The 23,360-nt window shown below is 45.4% G+C and overlaps 1 protein-coding gene across 2 annotated transcripts in view; it reads left to right on the top strand.

Annotated features, from left to right (window-relative positions):
• Nucleotides 1–66: 66 nt before the first annotated feature.
• ADK (adenosine kinase) overlaps nt 67–23,360 on the top strand; it is a 258,451-nt gene continuing 235,157 nt past the window's right edge. The window contains exons 1-3 of one of the 2 annotated variants that reach the window (XM_015866530.2): nt 67–352; nt 6,227–6,696; nt 20,612–20,686. In XM_015866530.2, coding sequence (XP_015722016.2) covers nt 191–352; nt 6,227–6,696; nt 20,612–20,686 — 707 coding nt within the window. In that variant the 5' untranslated portion in view covers nt 67–190. Of the gene's footprint in view, nt 353–6,226; nt 6,697–15,228; nt 15,723–20,611; nt 20,687–23,360 lie in introns of those variants that run through there. The other variant, XM_015866531.2, reaches the window with a different exon arrangement.

Here is a 23,360-nt window from a genome sequence, read left to right as displayed (position 1 = left end):
CCTTTCTACAGAAGAAGTTTATACCAAAATTCCTTTGTAATTATTTCAGTTTTAATATTACTAAACGGCAACAGACCTGAAAAGTATCTGCTACTCGGTGCAGGAATTCAATCACAAAGAGCGGTGGCACTTCTGTCTGTATGACAGACACAAAGAAGATTTTATCCCGGTAGATGCTGATGAGGTAGTGATGTGGTGTGGAGATGACAGGAGGCACATTCTCGACATCGATTGCTTTCTCCTGAGCTTCGAAGAAATAATCGCACACAGACTGGCTCACAACGCTCTTCCAGTGCTTCTCCAAGAATATATCACCAGAACAGTTTATAAGAAACAGGCTGTGGATCATTTTCTGTTGGAAACACATTTGAAGAAGTTAAAACAAACAATAGGACAGGACAATTGACATTTCATCTTCTCCCACATTCCCTTCCTTATTATGGCTATTGTTTGCTAATGTGCACTGTGAGTTTAAGGAAAAGATACTGCTTAGCTGCTCTTTTTTTTTAATTTACATTTTCTGTATTTAAAGGAAGGCTCTGCCACCAAACAGCTGATGGTGGCTTCAGATGCTTCAGATGTATCACAATGTAAGCAAGAAGCCAGCAGCCTTGCTTTCTGCTTCCACCTCTATTTATATTCTAAATATTCTAATTCTAATATATATTCTAATATATATTCCACACTTGCAATGTGTTTCTTAAAGAAAGGCTGACTCTCCTGAGCCAGCGCAGTGTGTCAGGATATCTGCAGGATCAAGTCTCCTACTTGTAGCAGAGGATTTTGCTTAACATTTACATGTGTAATTGAGCACTGCGGCACCTTATGGAGAAACCTCATTACCTTTCAGCTGTTGAACAAGAGAAGAGTTTTTTCCTTGCTAGCTGCTCAGTCTTTTGCTGATGATCCATGCAGAGCCGCACTTGGATAAAGGACTGGAATTCTTTGAACAACACAAAACCAGATGTTCACTGCACCTCACAGAACTGCCTCAGATGTGCTCCATACACATGGAAGAAAAACTTCTAAAATAGCTTCACATCTGAAAACCAACCCACTCATGAAACAAGGGGACTATCAGCTGCATTTACTGAAGGTCATTTGTTTTCTTGGATCTTTCCAGGTTTACCAATAATACACCCCAGCCTCTGATCCTTCACTTCATTCATGGGAAAAGAAGCTTATGAGTCTTTTTCTAAACAGTGCATTTCTCAGCACTTGGTGAGACAGTCAGTGAAGTCGGTTGCTGATTCAAATCACGTGAATTGACTCTTTTCTCCATTGATTCACTGGTGGGAAGGCAGGGCCAGCCCAGCACAGCTCAGGTGCACATGATGTACCTGAGTGATCAGAAGGGGTGGAGCAGGGATTGACCCAGAGCTCCCTTAGGGTTGGCAGTGGAGGCAAGGGGATCTCTCAGGAGATCTCTGCATACCTGAGGCCATCTGAAGGTAAGTAGATTCTTTCCTTTGTTTCTGTGCCCGCAGCTGTTGCCATTTGAGCAAGTCCTCACTTGCCGTAGCCCAGGACCTTGCTGCTCTGCTGTTATTGCTACACTTCCCATCACGTTACAGCACGCTACTACAATACCTGTCTCTGAACCAAATCAATCTCTGAGTTAGTTTTAAAAAAATAATAATAAAAATCAGACTGTTTTAAAGCTATGAGAACAGCATTCCTATTAAGGAACCTCAGCACAGTTGATTTAATCCAGTTTAACTAAACATGTTCTGAATTTAGCCAGTGCTGAATTAACATTCATTAGTTAAAACCCTCCAAAATCTCCTGGACGGCCATACAGCAGCACTGAATGTAATCAGCCACTGAATGTCAGTATTGTTCCATGCCAAAGCAGCCCAAACATATGATCAGCTATAAAGTTTAGAATAGTTCTCTGTACATTTTAATGTGGATACAATAGCACTGCTGTTAACAGCTCCAGGCCCAAACTCCCAGGCACTGTATGCTAAGCTGTGTAGAGCAATTCCAGCACATGCAGGACTGGCTTGCTCAGGCCCACAGCAGAGGAGCCGTGCTGGGTGATGGCAGCAGCACCCGATACTGACAGTCTATCAGAACTGCATTACACAGTGGTTCTAAGCCCTAGCAATGGTCCTGCTGTACAGCTTCATACCAGTTCTACTGATCATAAACTGCTGCATTTGTGACTCTGTAGTTTGAGCTAGAACAGCTGTGCAGCATGCCAACATACTGGTGACCTATGTACAGCCACGTTGCACCATGCTGGTCCTGCAGCCAGCCTCTGTTAGCAAGGCCACAGCTTTTGCAATGCATTCCACCTACGACACTAGGCCATGATATTATATGTAGTTGAGAGAGGGCCTGCAGAGCTACAAGGAGTGGCAGTGCTGGACCCCTGCCTCTAACTACTCATGTGCCAACTGTGTTCCAAAGTCTGCACGGCCCTATGGTGAATGAGAACAGCAAGCTGAGCAGTCAAGTCCCACCAAGCTGCGTTCCCCGTCTTCAGCTGTTTTTGCAGTATTTCACATGACACACAGTTATTTTGCTTCTAGCAGAACTTCCCTTCGTTCCCCTCACGTAATTCTTTCCCCCTTTGCAGGTTTTAGCAGTATGTGAATAAGAACCGGCCAGATAAAGGCAGAGCTGATGCTGGATGTCTCAGATGTGGTGTTACTACTCAGATATCTTAAGGGAGCTAATATTTAACAGGAACTCCTTACAGTGCTCCCAGTACCAAACATTTCCCAGCGAATCTATTTTTGTGTGCCAGGCTTCATCTAAGACACGCAGACAAAGAGGATTTCTCATTGCTTCTCTTTTTTCTTCTATCTCATCAGAATTTTAGATTTGCAAAGGAAAAAAGGTGAAAAATCCCTGGTTTGCTCTTGTCAGCTTCCCATCCTTGTTACGAGCTCTGACATACAAAATCCCACGTGGCTCTGAACGGTCATTTCCACTCCCGCAAAACTCCCCAAGTCCTCAAAGAATAGCTAAATATTTTAACTTGGGCATCTTCAAATATGCTATTTCCATCCCTGGATCTGGAATCCGGATAGCAATAGCAAATTTGGATTTTGCTATTTCACTTTTTTTCCCCCTCTTTCTTTCGGCTGAGAAACATCTGGGCTCACAAAACAAAAGCAGAGCTCACTGGTGAGACTGTGGTCATGGGAGAAATGCTGACTGCACGTGCACGTCCTTAGCTACAATTAAACACTCTAAATGCTGCCAGCTGCTTTTCCCTAACACTCAGCTGAGCTACCATCAAAGCTCTGAAAACCAGGAGTGAGGAACTTATCACTGACCTCTGCGATGCCCTTCAAAGGGTTCAGCACAGGGCTCCACGTGGGATGTGAGCAGTGCACCTGGCTGGGCTGCTCTCAAGGCCGCAGGGTCAGTGGCATTGGGCTGGCTCAGCATCCACACGTCAGTGGAGACAGACTTCTAGTGACAAGCCATTAAAAGGATGGAAAGTGATCAAATGCTGAGAGCAACGTGGAGAAACAAATGAGCTCAGGTCAGCAGGTCTATTTCTATTCTGAAGTTGATATTTTTGTCCTAACTGCTCTGTGGGTAGCTCCAATAGCTTTTCCCAGTCCAGGATGTGCCACGAGTGGACAACACTCATTGCTTCACTGACTTAAGATAGCAAACAAATGAAGTCCCATCAAACACTTCAGTGATGTTTTCAATACAGTAAAGGCGACAGATCTGAACGCACAGCTTGCTGGACTAATCCTGGTACAATGTGAGCAGTCGTGAGTCTCAGATCTCCCCATAACATGTCATCTCAGGGTTTTTAGGAAGGCTCCTATCATCATTAATGTATCTTACTGCTGCTGCAGAAGTTGTTGTTAATCTTTCTCATTTATAAGATGGCCACAGCTTAAAGCATCCCTACATTAGAGGAAAAAATGCATTTACAGCCCTTCTTAGGAACTGCCCTGTCTATTTGTGATCAGGCAGAGCTCCCAGAGCCAAACCAACCGTAACTACCAACATCAAGTGCTGGGGTCTGTGTAACAACCACTCAGATATATATCCTATAAGCAAGACCAGCCCTATTAAAGACTAAATGCTTCACTTCCCCATTTTTTTGGTGTACACACACATTTATCTTCACTTTCATTTAAAACATTGTTAGTAACTTTCCAGAACAGTTTGTGAAAGGAAGTGGTGCTCTGAGAACGCTCTGAAGTTGTCCTGGATCAGTGTCTGGTGCCCATTGCAGCCGTCCAGCTTCCTCTGTGGTTACACAGATAAAATCCCAGCCTACAAAGTAATTTGTGTGGCATTTCATCTGCAGACTGATCAGCTTTCCTACCCAATATTTGCATGGTGCCTCTGGTTCAGTTTAGTATAAGTCATCTAAGAGCTGCCAAGATTGCTCCATCTCTTGCCAACAAAACAATTTTAGATACTGAATAATCAAACAATATTCGATACTGAGTAACTGCAGTTCCCTTTGGGATATGCAAGAACGGAAAGTTTCACTGTAAAAGCCAAAATCCAATAGAATTGCTTGGGAAAAAAATAATAAATAGAAATGAATTGCTAAAATGATGTTTTTCACATGGAAGCTGAGCATTTCCAATACAATTTACAAGCAAATCAGTGGATTTATGGCAACTAATGGGTCATTTTAAAACTTCACTTTCTGAAAGAGAAACTAAGAGATAGAAACGACTGCACTGACAGGGTAAGGCCAACAGGAGTTCAGCTAAGATCAAAAGATCTTAGGATGTTTTCTGCCTCGCTCCCCAGCTTCCTGTAGCTCTATCCACTGCTTCCTAGCGCTCCTCTCCTAGGCTCCATGTTAAGAGACAACTGATATTCAATGAAGGACACACACAGCACCATGCACTGCTGGGACATAGATGAGAGCCCACAGGTTGTGCTGTATCCCGCTGCAAATAAACGATGGCTCTTGTTAACACGTGTGCTCTGCCACAACCGATTCAGAACACAAAGTGCAGAAAGAAGGCACAGCACCACTGTCTGCTGTGAGGAGGAACCAGAGCCACGCTCTTTAGTTCTGGAAGAACTAAGTCAGCTGAAAGTAAATAAGAGGAAGGAACTCTACGGTGCAAAGAGATTTAACTTGGTTTCCTCTCACCATGACAAGCTGCTGCTCGTCATCGCTGTTCAGATCTTTCAGCCCCAAGAAAATTCTCTTTCAGAAATTCCCTTGGCGAGGTTTCTATTTAAGATCACCCAATGCATTAGTGTTTGCAAGGAGAGCTTTGTTTGAAAGAGTAACTGGGAATGAGTTGGTATGTAACTGCTTTGCACAATAGGAAACATCGTTTCTGGAGAAGGACAGCAAATCAGCGCTGCAGGATGTGGAGGGGTGTCTGTGTTTGATGTGCTGTCTGTGAAGGATTTTCAGCACCGTGACAAGGGCAGGAGCGGCCCCTTTTGTCCCATTTTCTCCCAGAGATGTTTGTTTGGTTTTTTTTGTTGGTTTGTTGGCTTTTGTTTTTTGAGTTCGATGGCCCGCAATGTATGAGAGCTCCAATCCCATCCATTTACAGGGATACACCATTCAGGCACCGTTTTGTGCATTTGATATTTCTCTTTTGTTCTAACACAGGAAGCTATGTACTATTTGAACGTGCTGGCAGCTGCTGGCTGAATCGCTCCCAGGCGATCACACAGTTCTTGGTGATGTGTCAGTTCTTTAGCAGCAGACAGCTTCTACCACCTCACCTCCTGCACGAGTAATGCAACCGCCCTGTGCTTTCCTTGCCCGGCGGCTCTCCCTCTCCCATACTGCACTCTGCCTTCAATAAAGACGATTTTTCAAGCATGATTTTTTTCCCCGGCTGTTTGTACAGCAGCCACGATTAACGACGTGCTCGGACCAGAACGTGCTGGGCACTCAGCACGACAAGACGCTTCAGATCAGCGCTGAAACAAACCCAAAGCAGCCGCAGCCCGCACCCGGCTGTCGGACACACACACAGTGGCAATGTGCAGAGCGCCCGACGATGGAGGCGTTCCTCAAAAAGAAGGGACAGGAATCGGACCGAGCTCCCTCACACGCCGCCGTCCTCCCGCCCTGCACAGCGGGCCGCTCCCTCTGCCCGCGCGGACGGAGCTCAGGCCCTCGCCCAACCCGTGTCACCGCCCAGCTCCGTGCGGAGCGGGCACAGCGGCTCCCCCGGCCGCGAGGAGCCGCAAGGATCCGCCGTCCCGGCCCCGCTCGCCCCGCTCCCGCTGCCGGCCCGTCCCCACGTACCGGTACCTCCCCCGACGCGGCGCGTCCCGCTCCCGGGGCAGCGGCCAAGATGGCGGCGAGGCCCGGCGGCGCGCGGGGCCGCCCCCCGGCGGAGATACGGGCGGCCGGGGCGCTGCCTGCGCCGAGTGGCGAATAACGGGCACACGGCGGCGGCACCGCACGGCCTTCCTGCCGCTCCCGCCGGCAGCTCCCGGCCTCGAGGGCGGGCGGGGAACGGGGGCCGCTCGCGGGCGCTCGGAGGACGCGGGCGGGAGGGGCGGCGTCGCCCCGGGACAGGGCCGGGCGGGGGCGGCGCGGTCCCGTCAGGCGCCCTCGGGGCCGGCCGCTCCACGCCTCCCGGTGGCGGAGCCGCGCGAAGCGAAGCGAGGCGGGCCGAGCCGAACGGAGCCGAACGGAACGGAGCCCAGCGCGAAGATGGCAGCGGGGGAGCCGCAAGCCAAGAAGCTGAAGCTGGAGCCGAAACAGCTGAGGTAACGCGCCGCGGGGACGGGCTGCGCCGAGCCGCGCTGGGCTGCAGCCGGGGAGCGCACACGTGCCGAGCGAAGGGCCCGGCCGGACACGTGTAGCGGGCTGCGCTGTGCCGCGGATCGCCGGGTCCCCTCGCTGCTCTCCGGGTCCTCTTGCTGCTCTCCCGGTCCCCTCGCTGCTCTCCGTGTCCCCTCGCTGCTCCCCGCCACTCTCCGTTCCCGGGCCGGGCGGTGCGGCTGTGCCGGACAACGAGGAGCGCGGGGTTGGGGTGCGGTGCGGCCGCGGCTCGTCTCCTTGTGGGCTCCATCTGTCCGGCTGTACCGCGCACACACCGGGTTTTGTCGGGACGTCGATGTCCTGTGAAAGAATTCCATTTGAAATAGTGAAGGACGAGGTGTCGGTGCCGCCCGCTGTTGTTGCTCACGGGCAGCAGTGCTCCGTGATTGCACCGAGCGAACCTCTCGGACAGAAGCGACCCGTTGGGTTTTAATGTCGTAGCAGAGAAATGAAAGGGTTCTCGGTGAGGGAGTGTGGTCAGAGCGCAGCAGCGGGGCTTTGTTGGTGCCATTCCGGGTGCGTTTTCCCGGGATTATCGGGACGCGAATAGAATTGTCTGATACACGATCCCCTTCCAAGCGCTCAGGATATGAAGATTAATGACAGGAGGCCCGAAATGCCAATATCGCCCCGGCGGTAACTAGCGACCTGCTCGGCTATAGCATAAAGCAATGGACTCGGGAGCAGGAGCGAGCTCAGCTCCCGTCTGTGCAGGCACCCATAGCAGAGGAGCTGACCATATTCACACTGCTCGAGTCAGGGCATTTCTCTGGCACTAAGGTGGCTTTTCGAGTCTAAGAATAGTTAGCAAGCACAGATACAGATAATGGAAAGGGAAAAAGGTAACTGAGCTCTGGAAGTAAATAAATGGCATACAGTGGTGTGAGCTGTGGGTGATGAGCACCAGCCATTTCCATGGCCTTAAAGTGAGGAGGTACAAGGAACTGGAACTGAGCGTGTTTCTGTTTATGAAGCTTATTGGGGGAAACCACTCTGTACTGCTTGATGCCTAAATGTCAGAAAAGAAAAAGCAAAACAAAATAAAAAAAAAAAACATTATTGAGGTACAGGGTTAGAAGTGTGAAGGATGTTTGCAGTGGCATGGGAGGCCATGGTGGCATTGCTTTTACAACAAGTGATAAAACCCAGAATAATAATTTTGTGTGTTATACAGTGGCTGAAGCATAAAAAATAACATTGTTGGACCTTGTGTACTACGATTGTGCTGAAGATTGTTTTAACAAAGGCTCCAGTCTTGCGCTGTAGGCAGATAAATGCTACATGCAGCTGGTGATGGAACCAAGTCAGTGTGCTGTAAGCCCTGCCTGGATGTGTGAGGTGGGGAAGAGCACTGGGCTGGCCCTGCTGGACGTCTGTGCTCTTGGATGTGGCTGTGGGATGTGTTGAAGCTTTGGGACCCTGTCCCGTGTTTAGGGCTGGTACAGGAGGTCCCAGGCTGAGTGGCAGAGGTTCCTTGCCTGTACTGTGTTTGTAATGAGGATGAGTTGTTAATGCACACGCTGCTACGTGAGCATCACTGAGAATTTTGGGGGATGATAGCTTTGTATTTGTTATACGAGGAATTAAATGGGAATTGATCGCTCTTGACATCTTTATTTCACTCTTCAGCCTCTTTCAGAAGACTGTGTGTAATACATTGTGCAGGGGTGGTCTCGCACCCTTCTCATTCTGCCATACAATACCAACGTGTATCTTTCTGCTGCAAAAACTGTTTTAATATCAAGAAATGGCATTAAAAAGTCAAATTTCACTCCGTAATATCATTAGTATCTTGTCAACAATTACAAACGTGTTCCTCCCTTATGATTTTAATTTGTTATTTTCTGTCCTCAAGTGGTAGCAGGGAGGATTCATAGGTGTATCCATTTAGTCCCTTTTGATCCTTTCAGGCAAAGTAGAACAGAAGTGGCTCCCTCAGAATGTAGGCTGAGCTGACCTGGTTCAGTGGAAATTCTTTGAAGGCAATGGAAGTTTGTTGGCATTGCCACCCAACAAGCAGAGCACAAAGCTTGAGGCCCAAAGTGGCATTCCCAGCACAGCAGTGCGTGGTGCTGACATTACTCTGCTGGGTGGCAGGTTTTGTATTGTCTTCGTTGACGGTGCAAATCCCCGCTAAAACCAACGGGATTTAGGCAAGGCTGCGAATGCCTGTTATGTGTTTCAGACTTCAGACCGCATCTCTGCTATGCGAAGTAAAACATCACCGTGTGTGTAAACCGTGCCATTTGAACAGAAAGTGGGCTTGCAAAGCTGCAAACAGTTTGTTTTTGAGCAGCGGTATCAACTTACTAGAAACGTCACGAGGGATTAATATAAAGAAGTATTAAAAAGGATTTGTGCCCTTTTATATTTGGTCTGGTCGTATCTTGGAGGTCTGCAGCCAAGCTTCGTTAATGTCACGCTCGTGAAAGAATGCGAACGTTCTCTGTAGATTTGTTGGAGCTTTTGTGTGTATCTCTGTGCAGAAATGTGCACGTCTGCACAGGAAAAAATGAACCAGCTTGTGAAACCTCCAAGGTAACGTCCCCTCTGTTACGTGACGGCCCTTTGGCAGTTCTGCAGCTGCTGTATTGATTGAATAGTCACGATGTAGCCGGCTGTTGGAACAAATTGATCTACATGAAGACAGCGTAAGCACTGAGTTTGACAATTCTGATTGCAAGTACAAAGTACAGCATTCCTCTCCTTCTCTTACTCCTAGACAGAATTGCTTTTCAGAATAAATTATCAAACACTGTGTGCTAACTGTTGTCAAAAGCAGTCCTTTGTCATTACCGTTCCACTGGATTTTAGACAGCTTGCTACTGGTGACTGTAAAAAACGTTGCTAATTTCATGCATTTTTAATTTCCATAATAAGGTAGGTTTTAATTTAACTTGTGCCTTCATCAGCTCTCTAAAAATGAAAGAAGCTTCTGAATATTTTAAGTGAGCTGTGACAAAGCTTTCAGTTAGAATTTAGTAATTTTTCTTTCTCTCTAATCATCTCTAACCTTTATTTTTTTTCCACCACATTTTCCATTTTTATTCTGTTCAGTTTCTGTCCCTGTTGCTCATACTTTCCTCGCTTTGCAATTGCCCACATGTACAAACGCAGGTAACTTTCCCTATGTCAGTACTCTCCATAGCCTCTCACTACATAGAGAGACAGGACCTTACTGCATTTGCTCCTAAAATAATAAAAACATAAGACTTCTTGGAGTCGCCTTTAGGAAGCAAATATTTTTGAAAGATGCTGGCAACTTCTCTAATTTTGTTTTATTTAGGACATAACAGCAGCAACTATAAAAGTTGTGCTGGTAGGAATATGTCCAGGACCTGAATGACCTGCAGTGGCTGGTGTAACAGTTGAGGCACTTGTTTCCATTGTTTAGATCTGTAACTCAAGTTGTTAGTTAGATTAAAGCCTGTCCTCCCCTTGTTGTTGATGTCATCATACAAGATTTATCAAAACAGTGCCACGGGATCCAGTTTCTAGACTTTGGCATTCTTAATTCTTTCAGTTAAAGAAATTCCACGCTTTGTTGAGGGAGAGCATAGCTGGAGGAAAGAGGAAGCCATGAGAAGGCTCCTTGTGCCAGGAACCACCAGCACGGCAGGTGTCTCCTTCCCTTCACTGGCGTTACCTGCAGCCCATCTGACAGTACAGCTGTACTACCCTCATGTCCTACAAAAACATACAGCTCTGACTTTGGGTATTGTTTTACTGAAGTAAGCAGGACCGGTCTTGTCCTTAAAGGCACTTACATGCGTGTTTACGTGTAGGAGGGGAGCCAAGGCAAATATATCTATTTCATAATGAGGTTTTGAGTTCCTGTGATTTTTTTATTTTTTTTTAAATTTTTATTTTAAGTTTGCAAGTTCTGTCATTTTCAGCAAATGAAACAGCTTCTGTAGAATTACTCATTTAATCAGATCTACTGATGCTACTTCTAAACAGGCACAGAAGGGGTCTGGAAAGGAGACTTGAATGAATAGAGAAGTAATTGAATATAGTGTCAATTGTAATAGAGTAAAATGGACTTTCTGCAGAACAAGACCTTGGCTTTCTCTGTTGTTGCCGAGGTCTATTTGAAGTGGAAATGTTTCAAGCACAGCTCTGGCTTGTAGTTCAAGGTTGTGATACTGAATTTGAGCAGTTACACAGGCAAAGAACATGAGTATTTCACAAAGCCGGTTTTGGTAGCAGGGAATGTGTTGCTGTCTAAAGGTCATTAATTAGTATTTGCAGTTAACATGTTGGGAAATCTTATCTTATTGAAAAAAGCAAATTGAACTTGAAGATATAATGAGAACAGTCGGTTTTCTCAAGGATTTTTGTTTTCTATGTACTTAACTCTCTTCGTAAATTGTTCCAGTTTGCATTAGGGTTATTTGTACAGTAAATAAGCATTTTGTGTGAAGGGGAGATGTCAGAGTATTTCTCAGAATTAAGTGAAGGGATATTTTTTCCCCCCATTTTGAACTGTAAGTATTTCTGCGGTGGTTGTTTGACTGCACTCAAAGCAGTGCCACACCTGAAGGATATGGTAACATAATACAACTTGCTGGCTTTGTGCTACTTCTGGATTTCATTTCCAGTGAAAGATATTGTAATTTGCTGTTGTACTTTCAGAGGGACAAAGCAATTGCAACTAAAGGATTAGGCTGTTTGATTTCAATGGAGATGGAAAAAATGTGTAGCTCTCTACAGTGTGATGAAGAGAGCAATATCCTGAGGTTTATAGGCTTCTTTTTGCTTTTCAGCTGTATGGGCTGTGAATCTGCTCTGAAAGAACCTGAATTGTGCTATAGAATTTTGAAATGAAAATTATTTTAATCTTTTGCCAGTTGATTCAGACAACATAAAATGTGTTGCATTTGTTGTAAAATATTCATTTCTCTCTGTAGAAATACTTTCAAAACATTATTATTTTTTTCTTTTAGAAGATGCACGTAAGATCTGTGACATTCTATTCCTGAAGGAGAGTTAGTGGACTTTCTGGTTACTAGTCTGATTTATTTAGTTTTTAATGTCTGCTGAGGCCGTTCTGTAAAAGCTCATTCTTCTGTCTTGCAAGCGAGAAGCATGGACAGATATTTTCTAGGATTGTGTAAAATATGAGGATTGATGGAGAACTTTTTGGTTATGCATTCTAAACTGGACAGTTTCATTCCTAATATTGTGGTATGGAGCGAAGGTCTGGATCGCCCATGTCTGGAATACACGAGTTACAAATGTATGAAATGTAGAGCTTCCCAGATCACTTTAGTGAAGTGCTGCTTTATGAGTTCTTATTTGCTTGCCTGTTACATCAGGTAGGGATACAGGTCACTTTTATTTCATACTGTGATGCATAAGTAAGCATTTTAGTGGAATCATCTGAGGTATCATAGTTCATAACGTGTACAGGAATTGACATGTTCATGAGGATCTACTCCTTACTGTGTAGTCATGGAAGCAGTTGGGAGAGGTTGTAGTTAGACCCTATCAGTTGTTACGTATGTAGATTGCTCTGAAGGTATCTCCTCTGATTTATCTCCAGGGAAACTACAACAGATACAAAGAGCACAACACTCTTGATAGAACAGTCTCAGCTACAGAACTTTGTTTTTCAGTGTAGTCACCACTATTAACTCTGTGTTTTTACCATTGCATATTGAGCTTGTAAAATTCTGTACCAGTAAAGGTTACTCACTGTTGCCACTGCTGAAACACCACCCACCACCGCACCGTGCTCACATCCTCTGTTTGCTCAGTGGATGTGACCATATACATGTTCAGCAAGTGTCAGTGAATGTCAGTGGGTACGATATTTTCCACATGGAGGAATTCAGTGACACACCTTTGCTTCACGTGTGTTTCCATGTCAGATGCTGTTGTGTGTGTCAGACTGCCCCACTGCTGACATCTGTCACACCACAACAAAAAACAGTGGAATGATGGCAGGAAGATTCAACCTCTGCTGCCATCCTGCCAACATCTGCTTCTGTCGTTGTGGGCAAACATAATGAATAAGAGTTGTTACTTTTGGAGCAGCGCTCATATTCTTAGTTGTGCAAGCTGTGAATTCCATATTTTTGCTTGGATTTCTGAATCCAAAAACACACGTAAAGACAAGGGTCATTTGCTCCGTGAAGGCTGAATGAGGATGGGAGGTGGTGGATGGCCTTAGCAAGCTCACGCTGGCTTGCTTGACTCATGTCTGACTACAAGTCAAACTTGTGGCACAACTATCATAAAGTTAATGTGTGAATGACTATAACTGATAAGTGACCATTTTACTAGGGATTCCTTGAATGCTTTCACTGCAGCTAAGTGTCAGGATCTCTAAGTGTTGTGTGGCAGTTGAGCAAAAAAAAAGCAGTTAGTGGTAGGCCGTGCATCAGCAACAGTAGAATCTGCAGGTTTAAGCAGGATCATTGTACACTTGGGAATACCTGTAAGTTTATAATGTGCCATTAATGAATGCTGTTGTGATGTCCCATATTTATAAAAGGCTGTTTAATTTCCTAGAAAAATACATTTTTCATCCTATCTTGCTGAATTGGTGAGAGGCTAGAAGAATTTGATGGTCACTCATTCAGACTCTGGCTTAACATTCATAAAATGCAGTTGTTATATATGCAAATTAATATAATTATAGAATCACAGAATGTCCAAAGTTGGAAGAGACCCACAAGGATCACCAAATCCAAGCTCTGACTCCACACAGAACCACCTGAAATTCAGACCCTATGTCTGAGAACGTTGTCCAAATGCTCTTTGAACTCCATCACCTGGGACTGTGCCCGTTGCCCTGTGCAGCCCGTTCCATGCCCACTGCCCTCTGGTGCAGACCCTGTCCCTCACCCCCAGCTGCCCCTCTCCTGGTACAGCTCCATGCTGTTTCCTTGGGCCCTGTCACACAGAGCAGAGCTCAGTGCTGCCCTTCTGCTCCCTGTGAGGAGCTGCAGCCACCATGAGGGCTCCCCTCAGCTCCTCTGCTCTGGGCTGAGCAAATGCAGGGACCCCAGCTGCTCCTCACACACCTTGCCCTCCAAGCTCTTCACCATCTTTCTATCCCTCCTTTGGACCCCTGATAGTCTTTTTCTTCCATATGTTGTGGCACCCAAAGCTGTGCCCAGTGCTTGAGGTGAGGCCACACAGCACAGAGCAGAGGGGACAGTGCTGTATCTCACCTGGCTAGCAGTGCATGATGCACCAGTTGCACACATTGCATCTGTTTTCCTTTGTATATTCTTTATGTGCTTGTTAAAGCCAGTCGGTTATTTGTGAGAGAATCTACTTCTTGATAGTTTAAAATGAGTTTTATTGCTTATTACCTGATTTATTATCTGTGATGGAATAAGAAAGACCAAGCTGTGTTAGCATTATGGTCAACTGTGTGACAGGATTTTTTGCCCTCATTTTCGGTTACAAAACAGAGGTCTGACTGTCAGGCACTGAAACTGTTAAACTAAGTGTGATCAGTTGCTGAACACAGACTGGAGGATACAGCCATGTGTGTTTACATTCTATTAGAGTTCACGAATCTCCTTGAGGGATTTGGGGGCCTGTTGTACTGCATGTTGCAAAACTGGGGTGAGTTGCATTTTCCACTGCCATTAATTTGAATTTTAAGATTAATAACCAGAACGTTGTGAGTGAAAGTTCAGTTCTGAGTTCTGTTCGGAGATGCCAGAAAATCTGTCCGACCTCAGGTATTTGGCATAAATATCCCTGCTATCTTTAAGTCATGCCATGAGCATCATGAGCACCCCAGATTTTGGAGCCATCTCTGGTGGCACACCTGAAAATCAGCAAATATGTGAGAATTCTGGCTTTAATTTTTCTTAGTATTGGCATAGATGAAGGGGGAACTAGGGCTAAGGAACACATAATTAGGAAGTTGTGAAGTTTACATATTTAGTTGGAAATGATACAGCTGTCCTTAACAGAACAACACAGGATTCACTTCTGGCAAAAACAGCTTTTTCCACCATCAGTTTAATGGATCAGTGTATCTGGTGCTGGTAATTTATCAAAGTAAGTGCCAAATCGGCATGGGATGGCTTGTGGCAGCCAAAGGGAGAAAAAGCGGGCAGGAAGTCAGAGACAGAAAGTGATGCGCCTGGCTTTGCTGATGGTTTTCCCTTGTGTTGTGGCAACTCTGGACGCAGTGCGGATGGGGATGGTGCAGGTTGGCTGGTGAAGCTCTCACATGGTGGCAGCTAATCCGCACATCTCAGTGACTGCACTCGGCCTCTGGCGGGTTGGAAATGACTAATGCTGCGTATCACAGGTGGCTGCCGGCTGCTGTGGCAACCTGTGATGAACATCACCTCATGTCTGGAGCCGCAGTGGGGTCTTGTTTGGCGTGGAACAATCTCACGCGGTGGTTCTGAGCCGTCGCTGTGTTGGACAGGTTGTCCCAGCGCAGCACAAGGGCGGTGTGCAGGCACCAGGGAGCGGCTGGGATCCTCGGGGAGCACCGCGATGCTCACGGTGCCATGACAGGAGCGCTGTGTGTAACGGGAACTCGGCACCACCGTGACATTGTTCAAATCATCACGGGCCATCGCACTTTCATCGCGTGGGGAAGGGACGTGCCAGCAAAGCAGGGCTGGGTGAGCGCCGCTTTCTACCCGCATCAAAGATGGCGGCCTGGACGCGGAGCGGGCAGCGCCGTCCGGTACCGCGCTTCCGAACCGGGTCTCGGTGCCGGCCGCCCGCACCCCCTTGTGCCGCTCTCTCCCCTCTCGGGCCGGGCCCGCCCCTGGCTCCCGTCCGGCCAATGGCGGGGCGAGCGGGCGGGCGGGGCGGGGCGGGGCGGCCGGGCCGCGGCCGGCGACTTAGTGACGGGCGAGCGAGGCGGTGCGCGCCGTGTAACCGCCGGGGACACCGGGCTGAGAGAGCACGGCGCCGCGGCACAGCGGGGCGGCACAGCGGGGCTCCTTAGCGGCCGGGCGGGAGCCATGCCCACCCTCAGGTAACGCCGGGACCGCCGCAGTTCCTGCGCCCAGCCCCGCGCCTCCGGGGAACGGGCGGCGATGCGCTCCTGTGCTCGGGAGCAGCGGGGGCGGCGTGCCGCTCCCTCCGCCCGCGCTCGGTTCTGCCTTTCTCCACGCACGGTGTGTAGGTGCGGAGTTGGGCTCCGACACGCTCTATGCCGCCCGTTCGTGCTGCGGTGGAGCGCCCGCGGGTCAGCGCGGCCACCGCTGTGTCCTCTCCGGCCGCCAGCCCCGGGCGGTTGTCGGGGGCGGCAGGTGCAGAGCGCCGCGACCGGGCGGCACCCACCGCTGGGTCGGGCTGCAGGGCTGCGCCGTGCTCCCACCCGAATCTGGGCTGAGAGGCGAATGTTACAGTACGGCACCGGGCTGCTGGCTGTCTGCTGGCTGTCTGGGTGCATCGGGGTGTTAACTGAGGAGTGACAGATCTGTTCAGTGAAGTGAATCACTGTGGCCGGTTTTACTTCCCAAAATGCTTCCTTTTGAAAGGAGTTGATCTTCAGAAGAGAAGCAGCAAGTTTTGTTACACGCTGGCTCTGCTCAGTCCTCCGACACTTGAAGGAGTGCATGGAGCTGTGGATCCTCCTGGCTCTGGGCAGGTCTCACGCTGCCCTGACCAGCAGCATGGCCAGCACTGCGTGGCTGAGGCTGGCACAGCTGTGTGAGGAGCTTGGTGGCACTGGAGCCAGTGTTGTGTGTGAGGGCTCTGCTGCCACAAGGCTGCGGCTCTGGGCTACATCTGTATGATCCTGTGGGTGTATCCCTGTAGAACACTGTGGAAGTTTCATAATGGATGAAGATGCTCCTCCAGGTCAGCACGTAGACATGCAGCTCCTCTGCCAAATTCTGTGTTAAGGCCTAAATAATGACAGCACAGGAGTGATCCTGCAGGCTCTTTGCGTGTTGGAAGTCTGTGCACTGAGGTGGCTGACTGTGGTGCAAGCGAGATGGTCTGGAGTCGTGCTGTGGCAGTTCTGACATGCTTTTAGTGCCTGGTAGGCTGTGGCTGACGGTGGTTGTCATTCACTTACAATTATGTTGTGTGGGGTAGGAAGATGAGAGGAAGCTTTTAACCATTCACATGCAGCTAATACAGAACTATTGCTGTTTGTTTTGTTGTTTTTTTTTTTTTAAACTGTAAGTAACCTTTGATAAATCCAAATCTTAGGTTGTATGAGGTTTTCCTATGTTCCTTTGTGACTGAGGTAAATGTTTGGAATGTGTCTTGTTTGGCCTTGCCTCCAAGGGCAGGACCAAACCCTTACGAGTATGCTGACATTTCAGGTCTTGTGGCACAGTGTCTCAGGATCGCAGCCGGCTGCCGTGTGTTGTGGTTATGCCGTGCAGTTGGGACACACATTTGTCTCAGTCATGTTCTATTTATTAAGGCTTTCTGACTGTAAGATGAGTCTTTAGCATGAGAACTTATTATTGAATGCGTTACAGCTGCACAGCAGGATGAGGCTGTCATAGACCAATAGAAAATAGAAAACATAGCTTTCATTACAATTTATTATTATTATGTAAATATTTCTGCAGCAATTAAAAAAAAAATAAATCTGAAATGCTTTTCAATATTTGTTGTTGTTAAAAGCATAACAATTTAGTACCCAGAAGCTCATTTTCTCCCCCTCTCTGTGCACCAGCAGCCAGTGCTTCCACTGACATTTTGATGCTGCTGTTCCAGTGGAGTGCACAGTGATATCAAACGATAACAGAGTTGTTGGTACGCAGACACAGTGCTGCCAGCGTTCAGTAGCCAACTCAAAGCAGGACTTGATTTGTAAAAACGCCTGCAGCAGTGGAGCAGTCACTAATGTATGACCACGATTTTGGACACAGCTTTTGAGATCCTTCAGTTACGGTTACTTGTGTTGATCCTTTTGAAAGGTAGCTCAGTACTCCCGGGCTTTTTGTTTGCTTTGTTTTTATATTCCACCAGTTTGATTGCATTCTTTTTTGACAGTATGGTGAGAAGGGAGCAGTACGGGAAATGCTTTGGCTGTTGGTGAGAAAGTAATGGTCTTAGCAACCTCTCAAGATGCCGTAATTAGCAGGTGGAGATTTGATATTTAATGGACTGCATTGAACTTAATGTTAAAGCTAACTTTTGGTGCAACCCAGCATTAAAATACAAACTCATAAAATACATTGCTTGTTGCCAAGCATTTAGAATGCAAATGCTCAGTGCACGTAAGCTTTCTGTGAAGTAAGTTGGCGTTGTTCCTGCAGTTTTGTCTACTATGGAATATTTCTGTGTCTGAACAAGTTACAGACTTGTATCAGCTGCTTATATATATGTACTGTGCATGCACACACTCATGTACTCATATAGTGAGATGTATGCCCATAACTGTGGCACATGGAGAAGTTGTCACTTGTTTCTTGAAGAGCTGAATGTTCTTTTGCAATAAGTTGGTTGAGTTAAACAAAAATGTCCTTCCGGAATGATTAGATAGCAGTACTTGGGTGTAAGAGAAGGGAGAGAGGTGGGGAGGTTGTGTTGTACATGAATGTTTGCTCCATGTCTGGTGCAGAGGTGTAGCTCTCAGATAACCAACCAATTGTGAAATCTCACATCTCAGGAAACTATTGATGCTGATTCTCTGTCTTTTACATCTAGATGGTTGAAAATAGTCTCTGAGTGTTCAGTCAGTCTGTGACTGAGTAGCAGGAAGGAGGGCAAGAGGGTTCATGTGAGGTGCTGAAAGTCTTAAGCTTGGGGTGGAGGTAACATTTTGTTATCTGTGTCTTGCACTTGTAAATTTATTATTCTGCATGATCCTAAATGTTAGGTTTATCTGTGTGCTTTTGCAATATATGGTTTTATGGCATAGATGTGATTAATACTTTTTCTTACTGGGCACATAGCAGCTAAGTAACAGCTGTAGCTCATTTGTGGCACTGCAAAAGAACAGTGTAACAGAGAGGATAATTTGCAGCTCCTCTTGAAGGGAATGGGTGATTTGCACTACCCTGAAATGTAGTTAGCGTCAGGTTAATCAGTGTGAACATGCCAAAGATTCAGAGCAAAGTCTAACAGTACAGACACTGGACTTCTCATGTTGTGGTTCAAAGATCTGGTATTAGAAACTGCTGATGGCTGTAGTGTCTGCTTAAATGGGCTGTATGTTTGGTTTATGTCTTGGACAGAGATTGTTGATGCTGTTCCCACTTTGTCCAAAAAGGTATTTTCACCAAGTGCGGTCAGTGTGACATGCTGTTTCTGAGCGTACCATCCCTAGCACAGCTAATTACGGTGTTGGCTTTTAAAGTTCTCTGCCCCAGCTGGCACGTGGCTACAAAGACTCGTGAGTACTCAGGAGGGGCTTACAGTAGCATTACTGTATCATTGCTCATTCTTTGATACTGATTAAATACTTGGTTTTAAAATGGAAGTGGTATATTGTGTAGGGGTACCAGGTGTGATCCTCTTTATCCTTATGTTACCTCAACCGTCACCTGTTTTTTTTCCTCTTTCCTCCTACCTAGATTAACTTACATTATTTTGATCTGTTTTCTGTATGATTTCCGTATTTAGAAGAAACAACGCTTCTCACAGTTACGAAAATATTTACTGAGTCTTACAGGTTTTTACTAAGCAGATGTTTCCTATTTCATTGACGAGTGAGCTGCTTTTCTGGCTTGGTCTTCAGAACAGTCTTGCACATGGACTTGGCAGTATAAGGCTGGTCTTTAAAATTGTAACAGAAATCAAACTATGTAAAGTGTGGTTTGCTCCCTATATCAAGGATGTTAATGTTTGCCACTTTTCACTTCTATACTTCAGAATTTAACGTTAGATAGAGATTAATGTGGCATCCCAAGAAGAAGAGGAAGTGTAACTGTTTACTTTTGGCAAGTATCTTCAAGTCTGACAAATATTTGTCGGCTTAGGGTCTTTTATAGTAGCTGTGAGAGGAAGTTCATGAATGAGCTTTCAACCTCTGTTGGACACGGTTCGTGAGATTGCTCCGTGTCATCTCCTTTCTGCTTGTTCTGTGTTATTTTTTCTGATCCTGCTGAGAAGTTAATTAAATCCATCACTCAGTAGGCAGATGCTGAGCCTGTAAAACATTTCTTTTGCTCTGAATGGGCCAAAACAATTGAAAACTCACTGATGTTGAGTTTTAGCCGATACTGTTCTCCAGCTTTGAGCAATCATTTGGTGAAGGCTGCAGTGTTACAGCAGTAGTACGTGGGAGATGTAGAGGCTGGGAATATGCCTTCTCTGCAAGTACTTGATAGAGACATAGTAAAGATGGAGGCACATTTGGTGGCATTCATGTTAAAGCTACCTTGGGCAGCCAGAGCAAGTGCTTGCTGTGCCAGTTGGAGGCAGCAGGTGTTGGCTTAGCAAGGAATGTTGCAGTTTTGAATGTAGATTCAGGCAGCCTTGGAAAACAGCTGCATTCACTCCTACTTGACACCAGGCCTGCATCTAATCCTTTGGTGTTACTGCATTATCACCCAAGTATGTGCAATTCAGGAAAACGGAATACATATTTTCTCAAGGAATCTGAAAAAGATGAAAACCAGCTCATTCAGTTGTTGATGGTATGATCTGATGTCTTGTTTTTATGTAGTGGAAGTCATAATAATGGATTTCAGATTGATAGCAACTTCCATTCCTGCTTTTTAATCACTAGAATTTACATTTTAAGGTGCCTGACAATGCAGGATCCATAGGCTCTTAATTTCAGTTAGGCTCCGAAATTGTGAGTTGTGGCCATTAGCAACTAAGTTTGTTCATTGGACTTATAATAACCTGGTCTGGTTCTCTCTGTGGTTATTCTTTACTTAGAAAATGTCTTGAACTTATTGTACCAGGAATACTAAACTAACTTGAAAATAATTGGCTCTCTTACAGTGAAAATGTCCTGTTTGGAATGGGAAATCCACTGCTTGATATATGTGCAGTTGTGGACAAGGACTTCCTTGACAAGTAAGTCTTGATTTCTTTCTTCTTTTCTTCTTTTTTTTTCTTAATGTCAATTTTATTTCCAGAATGACATCCACAAACTAGCAGTGAACTAAGTGCTGGTGTAATGTGAGGTTTACTCTGATCTTTGTGCGATTTTGGCCTTCTGCTAAAATTGTTATTTGTTGTTGGAGCCATTTCTGTCATTTCAGTGTATCAGTCAAGAACAGAACCACTTCTTATCAGGTAGTCTGTTATCTGGTTTAAGCCTAGTTGGTGTGCTGCCATCTATAGAATCACATCACTAAATTGTTGCTTGTGTGTTCCTGGTGGCATTGAGCGTAGTCATTCTTGGATCACCTTATAGAGGTAGGGCTTTTCCAGAGCTAAAAGCCGTAGCTGCTTTATCTAATTCTTTTTTGTGAGCTTATTTTCTACTAGTTGTTGATACTTTGCATATTTTGGTTTTCAAGTGATTGGTTGATTAATCTTTCAAAGTCCTCACCATTCTTCCTTTCTGTTTCAAAATACTATTTCTTCCTTCGATCTTTCTTTTAATACCGAATCAAGAATAAGCTTCTCGTCACTGGATAAAGAATAGGTGCACAGTTCTTATTTGTGAATGTGTATTGCCAGCCATGTTGTTTTTTTACTAAGCTGTAATAAAGATAATAATTTGTTTCTTCATTTGGGTTTTATTTCAAGAGCCTGCATGTTGTGTCCGGGAAGCAAAAGACAAGAATTTTGAAACAAGATTTTCTAAAATATCTGGAACATTGAACTCTCAAGACATGGACTTGATTTCTTAAAAAAAAAATATATATAAAAAAAATCTGATGTAATTCTTTGGCTTAATATTTCAACTGAAATAACTTGGAAACCATTCTTTGAACATAACTAATACCCTACCTCCTCCAAACCAACTAATCGTTAGAAATTGCTATCAAAGAGGTGATGGGATCGATGTTGCTGCAGTGAAAACATGTAATAGCGTGTTGTGCTTTTCACTGGGCCTGATGTGCCATGCAGAACTTAATTGAATTTAAAACAAGTCTTATGTGTGCAAGTTTGAGTCCTGTCAGACCAGTCTAACTATCTTCTGGAACGTCGTATGCTTTGTGAGCACTTCTTTAGTGCCAAAATGGCTTAGTGGAGTGTTGAATTATTTAAAGGAACAATTTACAGAGGGCATGCAGATAAGGTGATATCTCTGCTAATACCCTGAAAACTGGGAAGCTTGTCTACACTCTTACTCTTTTCCTTTTTTCTCCCTGTTTGTGAGTGTTGTCCATGGACCTGTGTGTCTGTGGACAAGACTATTCCACAGCATGTTTTGACTTCAAGTATAACTACTTCTTGTGGTACTTGCTGAAATGTGAATCAGATCATGTGCATCTGCAGCCTGTGAGGGTGCATAAAATATCAAGCCTAGCTGTAGAACAAGTGTTAGCATGAAGTTATTCAAATACTTCAGGGACATACAAGAACGTAAATATTTCAGGGCTGTGAAGCAGTTGACAGAAATTGTTGACCGCAGCAGCCAGGTCTCTGGTTCTGCATGTCAAAGAAGGCATCTGTCTCTAGACATGTGGGATAGCACTTTGCAAAGAGACATCAGTCACTTCTGGAGTCTCTTGCCTCTTCAAGTAGATGAGCTTTTTTAATGGGACCATCAGCCCAGCTGGACTCTGGCTCGAAAGTGTGCGAAGAGGCTATAAGTACAGAAGGAACACTGTGCATAAACCAAGAAATGGGTTTAAGCTCATTTTTACTGTTTATTGAAAAACATCTTTGAAGGAGAGAGAGAAAAAATGAATGGGATCTTTGAATTACATATGTTTTGCTGTGGTGACAGTTAATGTGTGAAAGGAAGCCCTCAATGCAGTGAGGGAAGAAATGCAATCTTGTTGATCCGTAACTTCCTAAGTACAATATGGATCTCCTGCAGTGGGCTGCCAGCTGTCTGCAGCACTGGAAGTGGTTGGGTCATCACAGGAGAAACCAAAATTCATGATCATTCTGCCTTTCCTCACATGCAGTAGTGTACGGCTGCATGGTTACAGATCTGTTAAGTTTATGCCTTTTAATAATTGAGCAATGTTAGCATCTGGTAAATTCAACCTTCTTGTTTCTTACAGCACTTGGTGTGGTGGAAATAAGGATTTGTTTATTTGAACGCTTTCTCACCTGCGTGAGTTTTAGGTTTATAAATTAGTAAAAAGCTTTTACAGCAACTTAGAGAAAAACATCTGCTTGCTTGCACTGAAATGAAGGCTGGTCTGTTTAGCTGTTCCCAAAAACACATGCTGGAGTGAGCTTGAAGTAAGACCAAGCAAGGCAAGGGGTGATTCTGTCACAGGATCGCAGAATGTACAGACTAAAGACTTAAATGAAAAGAAACAAAACCAAAATACAACTGTAAGCCTTTTTGCCTTGATTAAGTGCTTAGCTTGACTTGGGGTACCTCATCAACCCTTCAGAATGTCTTAGCAGATTTTTGTATTGCTTTTAGTCAGAGGTAATCTTATCGTCTTATCTGTCTGTATAATGATAAATGTATAAAAAGTACCTAGGATAGACTTGAAAAACATATTGTCCCTGAACATTTACTTTTAGATAGTTTTATATTAATGTTCCATTGTTTCAGTCAACTTAGTGAAATATCACTGCTAAAAATGTCTGGATGGTGTTGACTCAT

Source organism: Coturnix japonica, chromosome 6 (assembly GCF_001577835.2).
Source record: "Coturnix japonica isolate 7356 chromosome 6, Coturnix japonica 2.1, whole genome shotgun sequence".
Taxonomy (NCBI): domain Eukaryota; kingdom Metazoa; phylum Chordata; class Aves; order Galliformes; family Phasianidae; genus Coturnix; species Coturnix japonica.
Note: the sequence above shows the minus strand (reverse complement) of the source record. Positions and strands in the feature narration are given on the sequence as shown.